Here is a 23,907-nt window from a genome sequence, read left to right on the forward strand (position 1 = left end):
CTTTAATCTTGGGACCTAAGCCTTAGTGACGTTGGTTTAGAAGCTATAGGTAAACCAAAGGACCCCTAAAGGCCATGGAAAAAAAAACGAGATTCGCTTACAGAGCCTAAAAACTATAGAACAAGAGGGGAGCTGAAGTCAAATGCTTTGGGAAATTGAACTTCCTGGAAAACAGGAACCTACCACCTACATTACCTCTTTAGATTTGCATTGTGTGCTGTCCTAACACGAAAGCAAATGTAACATTAGTGTAGCCCAGGCACATCAGGGAGATAATTGGCGAATCCGCAGCTCCTGAACTCCTGGTAAAAGTGGGCTAACAACACCATTCCGATGTTGGCAAAGTTGCCCGACAAGTCATTTGTAAAGCGAAGGTCACATATAAAACCGATGTTTGTTTACAATGTAGACATAAACGATTAACTCAACCTCTTTTCCCAAACTGGCAGGTATTTTCCAAAGGGAGTTGGTATTTTGAAATCCTCCAGTATTAGTTGTCCCTTTCAAAATAAGTAAATACAAATCTAAACATTAATATACTGTATATTTAAAATCATTTTATATTGTAATTGAGGGAGAAACATGAGGTGAAAGCCCCTCCCCCCTTTAATTCCGAATCTCTGAAGTTAGAGAAACCAACCTTTCCTCGAGCTCTTCGGCAGGCTTTCTGCTCCCCTCTCAATTTTATTTTGCGAGTAGAAGTTTCTTCATCCTCCGTCTGATCCGTAGAGAGTTAACGACACTTCAGGATGATTCTCTGGACAAGGCATTAGGCGGAATGTTTAAATACACAGCCCTAAGTTTTGTTTGAAACCCTCCAGCTCTCGGAGTTCTGCAATTTCGGGTAGCTAGACTTTCTATCATACTAACTGTCATAAACCTAGTCATAACAAGAAAAAAATACTGTCTGCCTTGTCTGTCTTTCCGAGTTCACGCTGCCAATAGCATGGATATTAGGATTAGGTTGAAAGCTAAACTCTTCCTATCTAAGGTCCGATCGGGTTTAGTGTCGATTTTTGTCCAAGCAGAAACCTCCTGGGGCCCGATCTATGCAAACATCTTTGCAAGTGAATGAGTAGCTATAACCAGTGACTTTCTGAACTCAGTGGAAACTATCTACCGGTGTGAAAGTTATTCAGGTATTTAAGATTTCGCAATATCGGTTTGTAATCTGGATAATATTTTCAGAAAGCTAGGGGTGTGCGTTAAGCAACAATGTTGACAAGGGTTCTCTCCTGAAAATACGAAAACTCACCCTACCGTCAGAGAAACTTGCATTGTTTCCAAATGTATAAACAGGGAAATCAACCGCTTGTAGTCTGTTTTACATAGCGTTGACAAAAATGCCTTGCATCCATACATTTACCTTTAGACAGAACTAAAACAAAACAACGGGAGAGAGGTACGGGAAAATAAACAAAACTTTAGTTACAACCACATGGATGTGATTTAGTTAAATACCTACACAGAAGCAGACACAGTGTATTTACCTCCTCACCTGCAAGTTGCACAAGTTGTTGCTTTATTCTAATAAAAGGGTTCAGAACGCATCGGTACTATTTCGTTTGGTGGAACTCTATGGGGAGTGTCTCTAGAATCATAAGAAAAACGCATAAATAATCGATACAGAATCATCTACCGATTAGAATCACCTCTAATTTTTCAGAAACTCTCTGGGCAATGGACAGCCAACTCACAACAGGCTCTGTCCAGGTCACGATAAAAGATAGGGAAGCTAATTAGCAACATATTTTCTTCTTTTAGGCTTGATTTCAAAACTACAGCAATGCCGTGAGCTTTAGGCTGCTCAGATGTTCCTTTTTTTATCTTAATGAGAAAGGTTTTAATGATAGGAACTTGGCGATATGGGTAAGAACAAAAAATAGCTAGAATTTGCTGCGTTTCACTGGGCGAAATAAACGTATCGGGCTTCGGAGTTCAGTAGACTAGATAAAACCTACAGTTCACACATACTCTTTCCCTGATATTTGTCTTCTTTGTTAATACAGAAAGAGCTGTAACCTGAATCTTTGTTTAGGTTTGGAGGAGAAGCTCTGGCAAACGATGAAGACGGAGCTTTACCCAAAAAAAAAAAAAAAAAAAAAAAAGTTAGCGTGCTTTTTTTGTTTTGTTTTTTTTTTGTTTTAGAGCAAAAATCTGGATCAGGTTTGCTTGTAACGATAAAGATCTTAACATGTACAGAAGGCGGGTTTTACACAAGGAGGTGAGGCTAGAAAGCCAGCAAAAGGCTGCGAGGTTGGGTTTTTTTTTTTTCGTTGTGAGGTTCCACCCACTCGAAAACAAAACTTTTTTTTCTGAAGGGCCTCACACCAGTGAAGTTGGGAACAGGATCTTAAGAACAGCCTTGCAAGTAGCAGCAACAGCTGGGCCTTGGAGTCTTTATTTTTCCCCACCCTTTAAAGGTGCTTTTGTGTTTTCTCTGCCGGTGGAAGCGCTGCCCTTTCTGGAGTTGGTATGTGATAAGAGGTCCTAGCAGTGCCATGTATTGGAAGAGCGATCAGATGTTTGTGTGTAAACTGGAAGACAAGGACATTCCTGCGCTTGGTATTTCCACTGAGAAGGTGAGCTGATCCTAGGCAAAACCCAGAAGCGCTGCCGGGAACGCGAGTGGTCGGTTTCTCACAGATGCAGGCTAGTGTTACCAACCTTCGGGAGACATCATTTTTCGAGTTCATCTTTAGACGTGGTAGTGGATTATAATTTGCGAAGCACATCTAGATAGCTAAAGTGTACCACCAGGAAGGAAGAGGCCGGGTGGCGGGGGGAATTGTTTAGCCTTTAGACCCACTAGGGCTTTTAAATTAGTCTGAATAAATGAACATTCAAATCAGCACGATAATTTGAACACTAAAGCTGTACATTGATACCAGTACTCCTGATTTAAGTCACCAACGCTGTAAAAGCTGGTTATATTAAATAGAACTTAGTTTGGTAAATGTGTCCCCACAAAACAGAGACCGAGCCTTTAATATACCTACATGAGCGAGCGAGCGAGCGAGGAGGCTGTGACTCTATTAACTTGCCAAGGAATATTTAAAGTATTCAGGAGCTCGCGGTTATTTTATTGACTAGAGTGAAACTTCCATTTTTGGTTCAAAGTTTAAACAAAAATTTTTTTGAAAATAGTAGTTTTGAGTGGGAAAATTATCACGCGTAGTGAATATTTAACGCTTAGGGATTTTTAAGCAATATCATCCGCTGGTCTGTAGATTTGTACTAGATGCGTATATACGAAGATTTAACCTCTAATCTTTATTTCATTTCATTTTAAGGAGCCAAAAAGTGGATGTTTTCTCCCCCCCCGGTAGCTATAGTGTGATTTCAGCAAGCTTGGAAAACTAGGAAGTAACTGAGGTGTGTGTATCAAATCATGCACAGACCCACATTTTCCGAAACGCAACATGTCCGTGGAGTTGGGAGGATTTGTGTAATAGTGCTCCCGATTGTATGGCTTTAAAAAAATGTTGACCCGCGATTGAGCAAAGGTGCGATTTTTTTTAATGGCACCAAATTAAATTCAGCTGGATATTTTCCATTATTCGATCCGCTTTCTGCGCCGGTTAAAAATAATCCTTTAGGAGCTCAACTGTTGTCTCTTATTGAGCTCTTAAGTGGCAATTTACACCTTAAAGAAACGAGTGCAAGTCACTGGCGGCTCTAATTGCAGCAAGTTTACCAAAGACCCGCTGGCTCCCTTGACTCCGAAGCATTTTCATTCAAAGCGTCACTGGAACAAACACCAGGCTGCTGAAATCCCGCTGCAATTAGTTTTCAAGTGTCCCATTAAAGCTCTCTCCCTTTGGGGTTCTCCGGCGCGGGGGCCACTCTGCACGGCCCAGCCTTGCCCTTTTAATTGCAGTTATTAAAGAAATAAGCCGCCCCCCCCCCCAGCCATGCTGAAGGAGGAGAAGGGGGGAGGGTATTAACCTCCTGCCCCCAGCCCGGGGGTTAGGCGCGCTCCTAGGGCTAGCCCGGAGCTGAGCCTGCGGGCATCGCCTCCGGCTCCAGGTGGCCTCATCAGCCCCCCGCCTGGGGAGGAGCTGGCGGTGGGGGGCTGCGGCGCGCTCAGCTCTCCCGTTTCCCCTGCAGTTCCCGGGGCTCATGGCCGAGGAGTGCGGGAGAGTGGCGGCCCTGGCGGGGGGAAGGCGACGGAAAGGCGCCGGGGCCGGGGCGCTGGTAAGTGACGGCAGGGGGAGAGGGAGAGGGTGAGGGCGGCGCGGGGCGATCCGAGCGCTCTAACAGGCCCCCCGCTCTCCTGCAGGTGAACCCCGAGGCAGCAGCGGACGAGGACTCCTGCTCTTCCTCCACCCCGCTGTCCCCCTCCTCCTCGCCCCGGTCCATGGCCTCGGCCTCCGGCTGCGCCCCCAGCAAGTGTCTGTGCAGCAGCTGCGGCCTGGAGATCGTGGACAAGTACCTGCTCAAGGTGAGTGAGTGAGTGCGGGCGGGAGGAACCCCGAGCGCGCTGCTGGCTTCACCTCCCCGGCTCCAGCTGCCTTGGCTGCAATGCCCACCCCGGGCGGGGGTCGCCTCCCCAGTCTGGGGAAATGGGCTTTAGTCCCCGGCTCGCGTCAGACTGGAGGCGAACGTAGACCCCCTCGATTCCCTGGTGTACAAAGCGCTGGGGAGACCAGTGTGAGAAACACCCCGATTCGTCTCAGCAGAGTGTCTGGCTCTTGCGAACTATTGTGTGAGGTCCCCCTTTAGCAACGGGCAGCTCGCACTTCGGGCTCGGCAGCAAGGCTGGGAATGCGGAGAGCGCGCAGTGAATAATTTCGCTTCCTTCTTTTAAAACCGCCTCTTTCTTTCTTTTTATAATGGTTCTTGGGGGATTGCTTCTTTCCTTCCCTCTCCTGTCTATGATGCAAACCTTTACAGAGCCTTAGCGGCCAGAATACAGAGCCTTTTCCATTTGAAATCGTATCAGGAATTTGACTCAGGAGACTATCGACTTTTTTGCTTTTACTTCAAACAATTCACCATTTGTATCTTATGATCCGCAAAACCTGAAACGCTGAGTTCCAGATTCTTTGCCCTCCTATCGTCACCTTAAACTGTGCCATTCTGGAAAAGATAACGCTTACTAGCAATCTACAGTTAAATTTGCAAACACTAAAATACTGTCCTCTTCGTTTTTGCCACCACCCTGTTAAAATCCAGTATGTTCATTTTTCATGGTTTCATATATTGGCCATTTCAAATTGCATCCCTCTAAAACTTTGTAAAAATAATACCCAGGGCCAGTGAAATGCTGGCCCCACTGAGGTTAAGGCAAAACTCCCATTGATATAATTGAGTTATCCCTGGTGTCTTAAAAACATACCTTAACATTTTGTGATTATGAAGTATTTTAAATAAGCATAATTAATTGAAGGGGCAACTCCCATTGTTGATTGCAAACTAGTTCTGAAATTACATAAAGACAAGTACATCAAAAGCACATAGCTGCTAATATGGGAACCTCTGTGAATAAAGTGCCAACCAAACTACCTACCTATACTGTGAAAGTACCAGGAAAAATGAATCCTACACTTTGATTTCAGTCTGACTAATGAGTAACTGTTAGAGAGAGGAGTTGTAAATTCTCACACTTAATACAAATAATATAATATCTAGCACGGAACAATCTGTCCATAAGCCACACTATTTATATATGAGTTTTACTGGTTTCACTTCAACCACAAATACTGGGGCACTTAATTCACAATCTTGTTCCTTGTTAGTGCGGCTGAGTTATGCAAAGTACAGAACCCCTCATTTAATATCTGTGGAGCTGCACTACCAAGCATACTTTGTAAGTGATGAATGACATGTGGGTAATGTGGTACAAATCACCAGCTGCTAACCTGAGTTTGAATAGGATTTGTTCAAGGGAAACCAATGGTCTGAACTTCATGGAGTTTAATGTGCATATTCACAAAGCAAAATACCACACTATTGGTGAACTCCACCCACAACTTAGGCCTTGTCTACAACAGACAAAAGGTTGTTTAGCAAAATGTTTCAAGTAATACTATAAATGTGGGAGCATTGAGTGTAAACAGATTTAGTCTAAAAAATATGTTTTCTGCTCACAGTTGGCCCTGAAGTTGGAGTGGATTTGAACAGGGAGCTGCACAGATATGGAAGTTCTGTACAGTCTATTTGCATATGGATGAACTTAATTTTGCCTAATGAAAATTGCTTCATCCTGACACACATTCTATACAATTGTTCCTCATCCACTCCCCGAAAATACTGGCAGCCTGGCATTTTATTTTCCGATATTTGTCCCTGATCCTGCAGACATGTATGTTCTTTACATTACATGTGAGAGCAGTCTCATTGCGGCCAATGGGACTACTCCCATGTGCAAAGTTAAGCATGTGAGTAAGTGTTTGCAGGAAGTGGGGGCTTTAGTTGAAAGGCAAACTGTTGATGCTACTTAAAGAGCTTCTAGAATTAAGTGTTTTAGGAATTCCAGGAATATGTTGCCTCAGGAAACACTTCTTTAAAAATAAGTTAGTAAGCTGCTCAGGCACCGGCAGTTTCTTTTTCCTGCCCTTGTTATGCCGGTTAATTGTCAGTAGATAATAAAAAGACATTTTGTGCATTTTGACTTTCTAAAGGGAAAGTTGCTTTTCAGAAGTGTTCTCGAGCTATAGAAATAAGTTAAACCTCTTGGGATGGTTTAGTAGCTTCTGCAGCAGGAGAAGGAACTACATTGCACTGGAGCAGTATTACCAATCTCAAGTGTTCAAAAATCATGAGTCAGACCTTAAAAGATCAAGAGCTGGTTACGAAACCACAAGATGTATTTAAAAAATAAACTTGCGTTTTTCATTTGCTGTCTGGTTAGAGCCTTTAGATACCCTTGGTTCTGGGTTTGAGGCTTTTGGGTGCCCTCAGGTCAGGAATCCGTTTTTGTCCACAGCCGTGAGGCTAGACAAGTTACCTATCATTTTTTAAAAAGTCACTTAATCAGCTCCATAAATAAACAAACATTTACCCACACTCTCAAAATGTTGTCGGAACAGTTAGCACTGCTCGAGGCATTTTACCTTTTTATGTTAGCCTTTCAATTCAAACGTTGTCTTGAGGGTTGGAGACATAATAGGGTAGGGATGTATATTTATGTTGCTTTATTATTCATTGATGGGTTTAGATAGAGGAAAAGGAGCTGGAAAGAATCTCACTTCATCTTTACTTCTAGGAAATCCCCCCCCCCCCTCCTTTTATGAATCTTTTTTGGTACAATGTTCTCAAGTGGCCAAAGAATGGTGGGATTGGAATTAGAACCCAGGTTTACCAACTCTGACTCCCAGTGATGCTCTGCATAAATTACTTAACCACCCTGAGCATCAGTTTTCCCAGTCTGAAAACTGCAGAATTTGCAATTTAGGTAGAAGCTGAATATATGACTAGTCTGTACCACTTGCATGAGAGAGAGTTTTAAATAAATATTTATATCTAGTGGTTCATTCTACTCAGATGTCTGACTCTTTCTATTCCTATCTACAGTGTGAAACTGAAACACTGCTGACAGTGGTTGTTACCAATGGGTCTCCTAAATCAATGTTCATTATGTGGTTAAATAGGAATATAGATTGGACAAGACTATACTGAGAACAATTAAAGTGTGGTATGCCCTTTCTACAGGAGAGTGCTAGCAGTATTAGGACCCCTATGATAATTGGGCTATGGGCTGTTGCCAGAATTTTAAGCATCATGTTGTTTAAATTTGTCCTGTGCAGTTTCATGTGACATGGGACTTAACACTAGCAACTCATCTACACCAGGGTTTACTAACACTAGTAAAGCCAAAACCATTGTTGGTAATAGTGGGAAATAGTACAGACCATTTTTCTAGAACCATTGAGGTTTGGTTCAGCCCAGATGCTTTTGTTCCACCGCCACTAATAGTATAACCATTTTCAACCTGGCTTGGGAGGATCAATTGCTGACAGCCATTATCAACAGGGTAGTTTCTTACCATGGACAAGGATATTGAGAGGTGTAGATCAGCATTAAATTGTGATGTACTGATAAATCTGTTAATTTGTTTTGTCTTTGTTTCAATAAATACTGCTGCCAATATGATTATATATTGAGAGAGAGAATGCTGGACAATATGCAAACAACTTTACATTTTAGTATAATTGGCTGAAGTTTTTCTCCTCAAAACATCCTTCATATGCATACATTATTGTGATGTCAACTACGACTCTTAGGATAGCATTCTGATCTTTGACTAAAGATGCAGCACTATTTATATCAAATCTGCTGCATGCAGCAAACAGATTTTGAAGATCTCATTGTTTGAGGTATCTGAGATTAGAATCTGGCTCTGAGAATGAACGTTTCTGATCTAGTTTGTTGCTTGGCTGCCACTTTCATTAAAATGTTGTATTATCCATAATGTTATTACTTATCATAACTGGGAGTCCTTAACGTTCAGTGTTGGTTTCTGACCAAATTAATTTATCATTCTTGCAAATATTAAATGAGACCAATGTAGAAAATCTGTTCTACACTTTATCAAATAATAAAAATGCGCAATACTAACATTATAGACAAACAACTTGTATTTCTAAAACATTAGATAGACTATTGACGATAAAATTTATAGAGCTTGTCAGAATTGTTGACAACCTACTAGTCACTTTCTGTGTTTAAAGGGTACATCTGCACAACAAGTGCTACAGTGGCACAGCTGCAGTAGCACTGTAGTGTACTCACTTGCTACAGCGACAAAAGGAGTTATTCTATCACTGTAGAATTCTTCCATCAACCCAGCTGCATCTACAGGTTGGGGAGGAGTAAGATCAACTTAACCACATCACACAGCACATGACGTTTTTCACAGATCTGAATGACTTAGCTAGGTTGACCTAAGTTTTAGGTGTAGACCAGACCTAAGTCAAACAGCATTATAGATTTTACATTTTGAACTATAGAAACAATGGTTGATAAATCCCCTAGACAATTTGGAAATAAGTCCTAAGCTGCTTTGAAAATCTTAGCCCATAAACTTAATTACAAGAGCGCAGACTCAACTAGTAAAACACAGTTGAGATATAATTTGTGGCTTGTTTTATTTGGCAAATGTTCTCTGCACTTAAATCTCAAAGCACTTTATATATCAATTGAATTTAGCACTTTCTGTTAATGGGATCTTTTTTGCAGATAGGGGAACAGATAGACGCACAGAGGTTAGATAACTTTTCCAAAGTCACTTGAGGCCAAATTCTGCTTTATTACTCAGCTGGTGTGAGAGCAGAACTAGGCATAAGAAGTCCCATGTTGGCGCCAGAAACAGAACCCAGAACCCCTGCTTCCTGTTGTTCTGCTTTAAACACAAAACCACAAAGCTCGTACTGAGGATCTCTATTAACTTCAAGCATAGTTCTTAATTGACACAGATGAAATTTGGAACATCATTTTTTAGAATCCTAATGCGTTGCCTTAAAAAATAAATACAAACTTTGATTATGTATGGTATATGCTGATAGTCTCTGGTACATATGGCAAAAGTATAGACTTTTGCCTCCCTATTTACATAAATCAAAAACACTCCTTCACAGTTTGTGCTTCCAAATTGGTATGTCGTCTTCTTTCTCCCTTTCATAGGTAAACGATCTCTGCTGGCATGTACGCTGTCTCTCATGCAGTGTTTGCAGAACCTCTCTAGGAAGGCATACCAGCTGCTACATCAAAGATAAAGATATTTTCTGCAAACTTGATTATTTCAGGTACATCATATGACTCTTAAAAATGGAGCTCATTTTTCTGGGGCAACAAGTGAATGAGACACCTGGACATTCACTTAGGCTGGTATTTAGGTTGTCTTTCACCTTCACTAGTTTCAATAGTCATTATGCACCAGAGCCTCAATTTCCTTAAGAAGGGATTGGGGAAACCTTAAGCAGTTTCTCTAAATGTAATTACATCATAATAGTTTGTAATATATTATTTAATGTGCCATATTGTGTATATTAACTACAGCATTTACGGAAAAGATCCCTCACTGTTGAGGCCCTTGAGGCAACTAAACCATCCACAATAGAAGTCAAGGCCCTTGCAATAATACAGACTCTAAAGTCATCACATTAATACTTTCTTTAAATAGTGCTGGTGCAAGGCTAAAAAGTAGAGCTGTGATGTTCTATTCCAAGAAAAAGTGGGTATAATTCCTTGTAACACAAGCAAGACCCTTAGGACACCATAGAAAAGTGTTAATTTTTAAAAAATCCCATTTTACTGTTTTGTATCTCCATGCAACCTGTGAACAACATGTTCCCATAATTTTAATAAGTTGATTCATGAGCAGTTGGTTTCAAAGGTGTGGTGGCATGCTGGGCAAGATTAGGGTATGATTCTGTGAAATGTGGATTATGGTAACTTGTACTGACTTCAAAGGGCATTGAGGGGAACTTGCAATTGACAAAAACAGGAGTGAAGTCCTGGCATCTTTTCGAAGTCAGTGGGAGCTTTGTCATTGACTTCAGTGAAGCTAAGATTTCACCCCAAATCCAAAGCAGGTAGGGAATATTCAATCATGAAATAAACTGATCATCTGATGACCGCTCTAATACCAAAAGAGAATAACTTAAACTAAATAGTAATTTAAAATCTACTGATGAGTGCTTAGCCCTTTTGGAAAAACTAGGCTAGTTGTTCAGATTTTTTGGATCCTCAGTTTAAGCATCCATTTTGGAAGATATTGGTGTTACATGTAATCCTAAAGAATAAATATCCATGCTTATAATAGATGTATTCTAGTCACTATTTTCCTCTTGAAAATAGTCAGATTCTGATGGAAAAATATTTTATCTCTGTATTTTAGATAAAGTTGGATATTTGAAATTCTTCTAAAGATCGTAACAAAATTAGATGCTGTACTTTTTTCCCCTTGTTTCCTGGAATCTAATCTTTCCCTCTAGAAGCATTCTAGATATATTTTTCTCTGTTTTAACTTTCAGTTAGCAGTTGAACTATGTAGTTAATTAAGGCCCAAATTATTTGGGCAATGTGGAATATATTTAGATAACTGGGAGGTCATAGAACACTAAATAAATAGGACAGGGAGACAGTTGACAATGGATTAAAAGGGGTATTTAGACAGTGGTGGGGTAAGTGACTATTTGATTTCACTTCAGTGATTAAATGAATACATTTTGCCCTCTGACTTAAGGAAAGTATTAAATTTTGTAATTGGACTGTAGCCCTGTTTTTAAAACAACTAGATGCAAACGTTTTTAAAATTGCTTTTCCAGAAAAGCAACGTAAATTCTACCATCATCTAACCAATGAACAGAGTCAGTGCACTTCCCATGGACAGTTTCCCCATCAAATTGTCACTAATTTTCCTAGGGTGGTGATCATGTTTTAGATTATTTCTTCTGTGACTTAGCCTTTTGTTTTCCCTTCTTTGCCATAGGCGGTATGGAACCCGTTGTTCTCGTTGTGGTAGGCACATCCATTCTACTGACTGGGTCCGAAGGGCTAAGGGAAATGTGTATCACCTAGCATGTTTTGCCTGCTTCTCCTGCAAAAGACAGCTTTCCACTGGAGAGGAGTTTGCTTTGGTTGAAGAGAAAGTCCTTTGTAGAGTACATTATGATTGTATGTTGGACAATCTAAAAAGAGAAGTTGAAAATGGTAATATACTGCTTTTATTAAATTCCTAGTTTGACTCTCATTTAGCCTTAACTAAATTTGCTGCTATTTCATCTTTTTATGAGAAAAGCAGTACTCTAGCTTTATTAAGGATAAAGGTGCATGTATTTCAACTAAAATAATGTTCAAACTACCCAATATATTTAATTCTTTCATTCTAATATGTTCAACTCACTTTCTATCGTTCTGAAGAAAGCAAAGTAAACTATGTCTAGCTTATCCAGTTGGTCTGTGACACTGTAGATGTAATGTTGGACCAAATCCTGCTCTCCCTTATGTCAGTGAAATCTGGATGTCCATGGAATTGCTCCAAATTAATACCAACGTAATTTTGAACAAAACAGGACCCATCATACAATTCCATAATAACCAGCTAACAAACATTAGAAATCTTTTCCAGAGTAATGTGACTTATGACTAATATCATTCTGAATCATCAATATACAGAATTTTTTTTTTTTCACATTAGGGAATGGGATTAGTGTGGAAGGAGCATTACTAACGGAACAAGATGTTAATCATCCAAAACCAGCAAAAAGAGCTCGGACTAGCTTCACAGCGGATCAACTCCAGGTAGAGGCAGCATTGTGAGCACTGAAAACTGACACAGTTCAGAAATGCATAAAGATTTTATGCAATGAATGACTACAAATTGATTTAAATATAGTTACGTATGAGCAAACTATTCTCTATGTTCTAAACTATTTAACAAATTATCAAGACATGGCATGTTTCTGGAATACTTTGTTAGCTTTAGCAGTTTAATATAAAATAGTTACTCCTCTAGCTTTTTGTTTCCCTCAGGGCAACTAGTAATTGTGCAAAGTGGAAACCAAAATGTTGATCTAGTATGACTGCTTGATGAAATCCATTTAATCGGACATTTATATCACTATGCATAATTACAGTAAAGAGAAAATATCTTCAGAATTATGTACTATGAAAAAATATACAAAGGGAAATGTATTTCATATGCCTTCTCAGGACACTAGTGTGTTGGAGTTTTTGATTTCATTATACCACCACTATCAGCCTTTTAATGACCATCAAGATAGTGTCCTCAGAACTGGAAAGTATTATGTTCGCATCAGCATAAACAGGAACTCTCAAGTTGGCTCCAGTCAAATTAACCCTTCCTTATTTTCATATGGTGAGGCGGGGGGGTGTGGAATAATTGAACTACTTTCTACTGGTTTGTCTTTTGTGGAGGAAGGACTAATCTCTCTCTGGTATGCTTAGGTATACTGAATATTGTAAATATATGTGACCTATAAAACAAGTATTGATGACAACTGTCAAATGAATATTCCTTGCTTTTTCTCCCCACCCCCTCTATAAGTGACTTTTTCAAAACATTCAGATCTTCACTCTGCCTATTAAAGCATATTCTTCTCTATATTTCAGAGTGGAATGTTGGCTTATTTTTTCATAATCTTCATTTCACTACTCAGCGCTACCTGTTTTAGGTCAAAAATATATTTTCATAGAGAGGGTGGGGTTGGGGCAAAGTTAAATACTGAAAGAGTGAATTTGGAACTTAAGCAGTGTGAGAATATCATGGTCACAATTTACTCTTTTGGTTTGGACATACTGTATAGTATGAAGCATTTTCCAACATCCCTCTATACCAGCTCAGTCAGTGGATATACTTCTTATGATGAGATGGGAGACTCTGCGTGTTGTGGGGGCTGATGAATCAAAACTCTTGTGTGGTCAAGTCTGCTCTAAAAGGGGCTGGCTGGCTGAATCTCCTCTGTCACTAGCACTTCCTCCTGCATCGTGACTGCCTTGATTATGGCCCACTAAGATGTACAGCTTTGGACCTAGTCTCTGATGTGAAGTTTGTCCCTGGTCACTATCCCCCATTAAAATAAATAGTTTTTCAGTCATGGAATAGTTCAGATCAGTTGATCTTTGAGGAAAAACCTGATTTGGCCTTCTCAAGACAAAAATCTATGACCAGTGTCAACCCAATCATTACAGGGGTAACAGCAGGAATAGACTCCAGCTCCTACAGGTTACAAAGGTGGCATCCCTTTGTGTCCCATTTCATATTTGTGCACATGGTGTAACACACTTCCCATTTTTCATTGAGTCAGCACTGAACATTTAGGTCCTTGTCATCTTGTCCAGAATCGTCCAGAATCACCAAGACAAAATGGTAGTCCTTACTGTGTGTCTCCTTCCATAGAGCCATTCTGTCATCCCTGACCTGACTGATGGATTGCTGCAGGTAGAATCAGAAGCATATATGTGCCTGGTGCAGAGTAGGATGCAGTTTTTTCTGGGAACTCTGTGTCTGGGTGACAAATTGAAGCAAATGATTGAGAATCTTTTTCAGCTCCAGTAATTCACGTCTATCTCAGCAGAGGCGGCTCTATGTATTTTGTCGCCTCAAGCACAGCAGTCAGGCGACTTTCAGCAGCATGCCTCCGGGAGGTCCACCGGTCCCACGCCTTCGGCATACCCACCACCAAATTGCTACCAAAACCATGGGACCGGCAGACCTCCTGAAGGCATGCCACTGAAGGCAGCCTGACTGCTGCCTTCACAGAGACCGGCAGGCTGCCCCCCGCAGCTTGCCACCCCAGGCACGCGCTTGGTGTGCTGGTGCCTGGAGCCACCCCTATATGTCAGGTCAGGTCTGATACTCAGGTCAGCAAGATGTTTCTTTTGCAGACTCAGTTTCTGAAACCGAAGATACAATCAGTTCCTTAACAGTGCTTTACTATTATTGTCTAGTGTGTTCTTATTGGTGGTTTGGATTTCTTAAAGAAACAGCCCGATACAGTGTGCTTGGCAAGCTTTTTACATGTAGTCCCTCTTAAATTTGGCTTCTCTGCTGCCTTGATCTGAGTTCGCTCTGGCCAGCCTATCCTCCTTCCTTGGCAGTTGTAAAAAGAGAGTATTCAGTAGGAATTGTCCCTAGAGCGGCCCGATAGAGTGGTGGTAGTGGACATGAAGCACTTAAGCCAAGGCGTAGTAATGTGGCAGCTGGCTCTTGGTGGAAACTGGTCTCTCAGTCTGCTGTCAAAAACCCACTTTGCCATTTCTGCCCCAAGTTGCAGGAGTAGGCAGTGATAATCCAAACAGAAATGTAATATGTAGACTTTATATCAGCAGTGTGGGGGAGGAGGGAGCAAAGAAGTATCTTGTACTCTTCTTGGCAAGAAGAAATTTCCCTTCTCTTGCTGCTATTGACACTTCTAAGATTCTGAAATTCAAAGCAACTGGCTGAGCTGGAGCCAGCACCCACCAAGAGAATAGGAATTGTGCTAATCAGCGCACCTTCTGAATTGCTGCAAATGAAACCTTTAAGCCCCCTCTCAGGTTAAACTGATGGTTTCCTACTTCCTCAGGACGATATAGAAGAATGTTCTTCAGGTTTCAGCGCCCATTAGATTTAGGATTGAATGACTTTTTAGCTGTCCAAGTCAACCTTAGCGTACTTTGCCCTTAACCTCAATGGGTAGAGCCTTTGTGAAGATTGCATTTTCTAAATTTAGCATTGTCCTTGGCTTCTGGAGTTAATGCTTCTTTCTAAATCACCACCTCTACCTTAGATACAATCTTTTGATCTGGGCTCAGATTTTTCTATCCCACCAGGCACCTGGCCCTGCTTGGTCTTTCCTCTTGGGTCAGAAAGCTTCTCTGGAGCCATGAAAAAACACATGCAGTGCTATCTTTGTATCAAGCATATTAAGGCTTCCTTCTATCTAAATTGAAAGAAAACAGCTTCTAATGCTTCACCGTATCTCTGGTTTAAAAAATGCATTGAAGCAGCACATGGTGGCAGGTATAAATAGCTTTATTCTGACTAGGAGACAATTTGACAAGTGCTTCTGTGGAGATCGTGGATGTGGGGAATGTTTCTCTTCAGAAATGTGTAAAGCAACTCCCTGGGGGTGTGTTGCATACCCTTTTATATCACTAAAGAGACATGTGGGAAGCCTCTAGAAATGCATTTATGGAAGTCCAGGCTTATAGATGTTTTAATCCATCCATCTGTTCTTCTCTGGGACCCACCACATGCCTGTTTTGGAATTGGAAGGTGCTTTTCAAGTTCATGCTCAATAGGTGAAAAATTGAGAGGTAGTATTCTCGCTCAGCCTAGGGATCTCACCCTGCCATCTCTCGTGTTTGGTGAAGATGGGACTAATTTCTCCCTTAAACTTTTTTATGGAGTTTAATATGAACAGAATAGAATTTTTAATGCTCAGGAAGTCTGAAGAGGTTCATCCAGCTAACTGCCTTTATAGGAGGAATAACATAGTAATTGACTCTTACGTAGTGCTCTGTATTCAAAGCACTTTACAAACTTTGACTTCACAAGAGCTTTACTTTTTTCCTGTTTCCATCTGCTGGTAGGAGGACTTATACCCACAATATGGGCTGGCATATTGGGACATGGAGAACCCAATTAACAAGTAAGAAACTATCTCTTTTTTTCATATAAAACTCTGAGTGACAGAATGGGTTTTTATTTAAGACAAACTAGAAAATAGCTGCTGATTGTAAAATATTAGCTCTGTAAATGACCTAAATCAAATTATGAAATAGATTCAGGTTTATAGCTTCGGTTTATGAAATCTTAGAGGGATGGGTGAATTGTTGTTAGTCAATTTTCAGTTTTGCTATATGTGGTAATATCCAGTGGGCAAAATCGTTCTATCTCCACAACCAATTTAAAAGGTAATATGTATAAACCAAAGTACTTTATCAATAAAGTCTCTTATGCTCTTATTCTCTGGGTTCTATTGTTGTTCATACTCAAAGCAAACTCACTGGCAAATCTAAATGCTGATGTGGGTCAAATGGAGTGGGTAATTATCTGTATCTAAAGTGTTAGACGGCAGAATATAGTCAAGGCGGTATTTCAGGGCTATGTGATGTAGTAAATAGGTGATTCTGTTTCTAAGGCTGTCCTAAATCTTGATTAAACCATTTCTACTTTGGATTCACCTCTACAAGATGTCAACGAGCTTCTTGCGTGAACTGGAGAGCTAAGAAGAGAACCCGCTAGTTTAGACTGCTTCTAACCTACAAATGTTCCCTTACACACATGAAACAAAAGTGTGTCATCTAGCAGTACCACACCGACTTACAAACTGTCATTCGTGCAGAGCTAGACGGTAACAGGCCTGACCTTTCTCATTGTTTCTAAGAGAAACAGAACATGTGGAAAGGGGACATTAAATGAATATCCATATTGGGGAGTGTGATTACCTTGCTTCGAAAAAGTGGGCCTCTTTTGTGCCACACTTCTCAATGGAAACAATTGCTATAGTTGCCACTGGAATTTTATGGTACTATCCATAGAAGAGGTATTGGTCCATGATAGGGGTGGCTCTAGGTGTTTTGCCACCCCAAGCATGGCAGTCAGGCGGCCTGTGGCAGCATGCATGCATGCACATGATCTGCCGGTCCCGCACCTTTGTACCTGCTGCTGAATTGCTGCCAGAACAGCGGACCTCCCACAGGCATGCCGCCCTCACAGCAACCAGTATGCTGCCTCACACGACTTGCCGCCCCAGGCATGCGCTTTCTGCACTAGTGTCTGGAGCCGCCCCATCCATGATATTGGAAATGAGAGAGGAAGTGGTCCATGAAACACTCGGTTTGGTCCATGCTATGAAGAAATTTGCAAACACATATGTGTAGGGTGACCAGATGTCCAGTTTTTAAAGGGACAGTGCCATTTTTGGGGGGACTTTTTCGTATATAGGTGCCTATTATCCCCCACCTCTGTCCCGTTTTTACCAGTTGCTATCTGGTAACCCTACATACATGGCAAATGCATCATTGGTCCCCAAAGTCCAAAAATGAGCAAATTTAGATTTTCCTTTATGCCACTACAGAGTCACCAGAAAAAGGCCATGTAGTTTCACTTTGTTAGATTAGGAAAATTCTCACACCTTTATAATCTGGAGTCTTTTTTCATATGAAAGGACTCCAAAGTGCTTTACAAACTATATAGTTTGAGCATATGAATTATTTGCTAACTACAAAAATGCAGTCCTTCTCCTAAGGGTAAAAAAGAAACTGCTCAATGATGCATAGTTTAGGACAGAAAGTGAAAATTTATTTTCCAGTTGAAGCTAATGGAGGAATTTAGGCAAAATTAGAATTTAGTCAAGACCCAAGTTAAACTGACATTCACTTTTGCAAAAGATGCCATTCATTTTTAATGACAAATGATCAGTTTTTCAGTTTTCAAAACATTGCACCATACCACCCTAATCCTATGCTGAGCTATATCTGACATTGCTTAGTGAGATTAGCCTGTAGTAGGTCTGTTATATGCAGCCTGTGTAGTATTCAGAGATGGATTAAAGGTAAATGTGGCATAAACTCAGGACTTCAAAATTACATACATATTTCAAGGCAGCTGGAAAAGAATTAAGTGGGGATCCTCTTTAGAATACAGGACCTAGACTGATTGGTCTTTTTGAACCTGTCAACCATGGAAAGTTCATTCTGTGCCCCTATTATGTATTCACGGGTCTGCAGTTTATACACTTCATCTAGCAACAACATTTAAGTTAGTCTGCAGTGAATTCTCTGCCATAATCCCTCACTAGTGCAGTCGTCATACCTGCATTTCTCTCCTCCCCCACCCCCGCCATTATTGCAAACCAGAACAAAGAAAAATGCCTCTTCCAATTCTAAGTGTCTGAATGTGGCCATTTTATTACTCTGAGTAAGGGATTATCTCTGAAAATGATGATTTTAAAAGGATAAAGGGGGACAACATGCTTGGGGGTTAAAGAGCATTTATTCCCTTACCCTGATGAAGGGATATGACCATGAATTTGAGAGAAGCCTGTAATCATATCTGATTTGCTAGCACTCGCAATACTTAATTTTTTTTTTTTTTTTTAAAGAAACCAACCTCTTACCTTTTCAGGTTATGCAAGCACAGTTTGCTCAAGACAACAATCCAGATGCACAAACGCTCCAAAAACTGGCAGAAAGAACAGGCTTGAGCAGGCGCGTGATACAGGTGACTGTACTAACTTTATTTCACTAACACAAAGTCCAAGTTATACAAAATCTGAGTTACTTGCAGTACTACGCACTTTGAGTAAGAAAATTGCTAATTCCTTAGTTGGAAAGTGATTTAATCTGGTAGTTTAAACATAACTGCAGATCAAATCTTTCGTGCAAAGATTGTTTAGAATACCCATATCTGTTACATGCATACAGTACATTTTTCATCACTTTGGGTGGGGGATACAATATGCAGACACCTCAATGAGTTTTGTTACATTTTAAAAAAAAAAATCTCTTCAATTAATGTTATGTTGATAGAGACAAAAATGAAACATTGATTTCATTTTGGAGCAAGATTTAATTGCATTTACTCACTTTCCCCCAATGCTGCTGCCATACACTGTACAAACACTGACTAAGATTTAGAGGCCATCTACTGATCAACCTAGATATGGGTTCTGAGCTAAAATCTATCCTCCTGCTATCTAAAACTTAAAGGAAGTTCAAATCCAGAATCAAACTTTGTGTTTGGGGGACCCTCTTCATTAAACAATACCACTGTGATCCAACCATAGTGTAAGGGGTTTCCTTTCTCTTTTCACTCATCCCTGGGTTAAAAACTTCACAGAATATTTCTGTAAGAATGGCTGATTTCTATAATCCCTGGCTAAAGGGTCAAACTTTTTTTTAAAAATGGAAACTAGATTACTTTAAAAAAAAATCCAACCTGACATACCAAGGATATTTCAACATTCTTGTCAACAATGTAATGGTGATCTAGTCACAGTTCCATGTGCTCTGTGACACTGACACTGAATTCAGCTTCAGTTGAACTATAAACTTGAGGATTTTCTTAAATGTCAAAATTAAATACAATCAAACATGATTTACATTTTCCTCCTTTTCAGGTGTGGTTTCAAAACTGTAGAGCACGTCATAAGAAACATGTTAGTCCTAATCATTCATCGACTGCTCCTGTCACAGCAGTTCAGCCCTCTAGGCTGTCTCCACCAATGTTAGAAGAAATGGCATACTCGGCATATGTACCCCAAGATGGGACAATGTTAACTGCTCTACATACCTACATGGATGGTAGGTACAGTAACTTACTGTAACTTTCTTCAGATCTAAGTACAAAATATCAGTGCTTTCTGTAGGTGAAGCAAGAGGATTTATCAGGTAATGTAAATAATAGTATAGTAAAGAAATATATCACTTCTCATTTCCAGTATTCTCTTTAACATTTCTTAACACCTATTACTAGGACCCTACCAAATTCACAGTCCATTTTGGTCAATTTTGCGGTCATGGGATTTTAAAAATTGTAAATTCCATGATTTAAATCTAAATTTTCACAGTGTTGTAATTGTAGGGGCCCTGACCCAAAAAGGAGTTGGGGGGCAGGGCAGCTGGGTCAGTGTCACAAGATTTTTGTGTCTCTGGTGTGTGTGTGAGGGGGGAGGGGGGGGAACTGCAGTACTGCTACTCTTACTGCTGGCTGGGAGCTCAACTCTGAAGACAATGCTGCCGCCAGCAGCAGTGCAGAAGTAAGGATGGCATGGTATGGTATTGCCACTCTTCTGCACTGCTGCCTGCAGTGCTGAGCTCTTAGCAGCTGCCACTCCCTAGCCACGCAGCTCTGAAAGGAGCAGTGCAGAAGTCAGAGGGGCATGGTATCATATTCCCACCCTAACTTCTTCACGGCTGCTGGCGGGGTGCTGCCTTCAGAGCTGGGCACCCACTCAACAGCCACCACTCTTCAGTTGCCCAGCTCTGAAAGCAGCAAAGAAATATGGGTGGCAATACTGCAACACCCCTAAAATAAGGTTATGACCCCTCTGCAACTCTTTTAGATAAGGACCCCCAGTCTGAGAGACACTGGTCTCCCCTGTGAAATCTATATAGTATAGGGTAAAAGTAAATAAAAGACCAGATTTCACCATTCATGATGTTTTTTTCATGGTAGTGAATTTGGTGGGACCTTACCTATTACCTAGTGCTGTAGCTGCTCCCTTTGTTGTATTAGCATAGCTGAGGATTTGGATCTAAAGATCATTGTGTACTTTCTACATCTGTGGTTTTCAAAGTGTGGGTCGTGACCCAGTACTGGGTCATGGAGTGGAAGGCACTGGGTCACGGCAGCTCTGGTCAGCACTACCAACCAGGCTGTTAAAAGTCCCAGTGGCAGTGCTGCCTGGCTAAGGCAGGCTAGTCCCTACCTGTTCTGACACCATGAGTGGCCAGCAGCCCTGGGGGCCCCTGGGTCTCCATGTGCTGCCCCCACCTGAGTACCAGCCAATGGGGGGCGGTGCCTGTGGGTGAGAACTCTGTGAAGCTGTTTGCATGCCTCCAGCTAGGAGCCATACCTGCTGCTGGCCGCTTCTGGGGCACAGTGCAGTCTGTGGTGTGAGGACGGGTGGGAAGACTGCCTTAGCAACCTCGCTGTGCTGCTGACCAGGAGCCACCTGAGGTAACTCCCTGCCCCAGCCCTGAGCCCCCCCAAACCCCTCATCCCTGCCCCACCCCAGAGTCTGCATCCCCAGACCATAGCCCTGACCCCCTCTTGCAGCCTAACCCCCCTTCCACACCGTGAACCCCTCATTCCCAGCTCCATCCTGCAGCCCTCACCCCCGCACTCCAACTCTCTATCCCAGCCCTGAGCCCCTCCCACACCCCAAACTCTTCATGCCCAGCTTGGTTGGGTCGCAGGCATCAACAGTTTTCTTCAACTGGGTCACCAGAAAAAAAATTTGAAAACCATCATTCTACATAATAATGCTGGTGATGAGAAATTATATTAAACACACTTGATTTGTTGCTGTTAATTTAAAAATGTAATTATTGCTCATTTTTAGTTAATCATAAATGAAAAAGTGTTTATTCTAAATATTTTTATTTTCCAATTCAGGATTTTTAGACTTTTTTTTTTTAGTTTTGAATTTGTATTTGAAGACTTGAAAGGAGTACTAGAGATTAGTGGAACACTTAGCAACTTCACTGCAGACTAAGGCGCTCTCTCTACACTGGCATACAGAGAAACCTGGCTATTACAGTGATCTCCAAGGCAGATCATAGGTGCTGACTTCCCCTCTGCCCAGTGGGTGCTCAACCCCTGCCTCTGCATGGCCCTTGCTCCATCCCCATTCCGGCCCTTCCCCAAAGTCCCCGCCCCACCCTGCCTTTTCCCATCCTAGCCCCGTCCCCATTCTGTCTCCATTCCACCCCCTTCCCCTAAGTCCCTGCCCCGTCCTGCCTCTTCTCCGCCTCCTTCCCAGAGCATGCTGTGCCCCCACTCCTTTCTCTCCCTCTCAAAGTCCTAAGCACTGCCAAACCGGTAAGGCAGCGGGGGGCGGGGGGAGAGGAGCGGGGACGCAGTGTGCTCAGGGGAGGAGGAGCTTCACTGTCAGTGGGTGCAGAGCACCCGCTCGTTTTTCCCCGTGAGTGCTCCAGCCCCAAAGCACCCATGGAGTTGGCGCCTATGAACCAGGTTACCAAAATCTAGTTCCAGTTTGTAATGTAGGCTGGATTTCAGTTGTTTCAACACCACACAAATTTGAATCATATTTATAATTAGGTTAGGGAACAATTGTATTGTAACAAGGTTTCCTGAGATGGTTGCATCTGCCATGTAGACAGGATCAGTCTGCTTCCTTCTCAAGCTGCAGGATAATATGCATGGATGGAAATGGCTCTAATAGCTTGTGACCCAGAATGAGGAAGTTGGAAACCATTGTAATGCCATTAAAACTGGCTAGATCCTGTAACTGTGCTAGACCAATGGTTCTTAACCAGGGATGCGTGTACACCTGGGGGTACTCAACTCATCTAGGAGTGTGGGTTTTTTCAGCTCGAGGGTTGCAGCCCACAGGGGGTCATGGGATGGATTTTGGTGGGTTGCAAGTGCAGGGTTTGCAGTAGGGGATGACAAGCAGGGCAACTGCCTGGGCCCCACAAAGTTAAGTTACATGCTTCAGCCCCGGAGGGCAAAGCTTTTTCTTCAGACAGGCCTATTTATAATTTTATGGTATAAGTGAAAGTAAGCAATGTTTCAGTAATTGTGTGCTGTGACTCTTCTGTATTTTTGTCTGATTTTGTAAGCAAGTAGTTTTTTAAGGAAGGTGAAACTTGAGGCATGCAAGACAAATCAGACTCTTGAAAGGGGTACAGTAGTCTGGAACGGTTGAGAACCACTGTGCTAGAGATGAGCCCTTGCTGAGGTTAGTGAAACTAGTGCAGCTCCCTTGTGGCACAGTCGTCATAGTACAGTGTCTGTCTTTTTTTACTAGCTTGCAATGTTTTCTACTTTCAATGCAGTTGACCAATAAATCTTTCTATTTTTTAGCTCATTCACCTACAGCACTTGGACTCCAGCCCTTGCTACCCCATTCAATGACACAACTGCCAATAAGTCACACCTAATTCCTTTCTTTCAGGGATAAAAGCTAGTAAGGATGTACTCTTAAGTCATTTATTGTGTATTAAAATATCATTGAAAAGATATTAATGTACATTTTTTATTTAACATCCAAAGCATTTTCAAGACCATTTTGCTGCCCAAGTACGTAAGTATGTATGGATTCTGCATAAATAACTATGTTGTTTACAAGGCTTATTAAACACCTTTTTTTGTATTGTCTGGAAGTAGTCCACTCTAGTTATGTATTTGTTAATTTATTCATCATCAAGAGCACTTTGCCTAAAAGAAAGGACTGATAATTGTGCAAAATGTTTACAGTTCTTTGTGAAATTGTAGTTTATCATTAGTTTGTATCTGTAAGTTATTGTTATAAAAAGTATTACCTGTATTTGTTATATACAGCCTATACTTTAAAGCTTGTCTGTGAGTTGGCAAAATAAATTTCGTTTGCAAATATTTTCAAATGAGCTGAATAAACCCTCTGTTGCAGCATGCTAAACAAACACGTTATTGTGTTTCTGGTTGAACTATGAGTAATTATAAAGGATAGCATAGTTTTAATCTTCAATTTTAAGATGAGGCCCCTTGTACAAGTAGGCACATTACACCTAAATGATGAAGTTAACTTCGGCCTTCCCCAGGATTATGCAGCAATGTTAATTAACTTAAAATCTTTTGACAAAGCTTACATTGTTTGAAATATTTCAAACATATTCCACAAAATGAAACTATAACTAATGCGTACCTGCACTGCAGAGCACAATACTGCCCAGTATCCTCTGTGGAGAGGGGAAAAAATACTAGGTAAACCAACCATTTTG

General features: G+C 41.3%; 1 protein-coding gene across 2 annotated transcripts; it reads left to right on the forward strand.

Annotated features, from left to right (window-relative positions):
- Window positions 1–2,359: 2,359 nt before the first annotated feature.
- Window positions 2,360–23,649, forward strand: LHX8 (LIM homeobox 8). 2 transcript variants are annotated; one of them, XM_032782154.2, is made up of 9 exons: window positions 2,384–2,582; window positions 4,111–4,197; window positions 4,283–4,444; window positions 9,628–9,749; window positions 11,438–11,658; window positions 12,146–12,249; window positions 18,584–18,679; window positions 19,578–19,761; window positions 23,012–23,649. In XM_032782154.2, the coding sequence occupies exons 1-9, from the start codon at window positions 2,502–2,504 to the stop codon at window positions 23,086–23,088; spliced, it is 1,134 nt and encodes a 377-aa protein (XP_032638045.1). In that variant the 5' UTR covers window positions 2,384–2,501; the 3' UTR covers window positions 23,089–23,649. The 2 variants fall into 2 exon arrangements, with proteins under 2 accessions (XP_074924385.1, XP_032638045.1); XM_075068284.1 differs by lacking the exon at window positions 4,111–4,197 and having other exon boundaries at window positions 2,360–2,582.
- The last annotated feature ends 258 nt before the right edge of the window (window positions 23,650–23,907 follow it).

The sequence above is a fragment of the Chelonoidis abingdonii genome, chromosome 7, assembly GCF_003597395.2.
Source record: "Chelonoidis abingdonii isolate Lonesome George chromosome 7, CheloAbing_2.0, whole genome shotgun sequence".
Lineage (NCBI taxonomy): Eukaryota > Metazoa > Chordata > Testudines > Testudinidae > Chelonoidis > Chelonoidis abingdonii.

Excerpts from the sequence above, each read along its gene's own strand:
- LHX8 (XM_032782154.2), top strand. The coding sequence starts at position 2,502 with ATGTATTGGAAGAGCGATCAGATGTTTGTGTGTAAACTGGAAGACAAG. Across the intron at positions 18,680-19,577 it reads TGAGCAGGCGCGTGATACAG|GTGTGGTTTCAAAACTGTAG; the intron begins GTGACTGTACTA and ends CCTCCTTTTCAG. Across the intron at positions 19,762-23,011 it reads TCTACATACCTACATGGATG|CTCATTCACCTACAGCACTT; the intron begins GTAGGTACAGTA and ends TCTATTTTTTAG.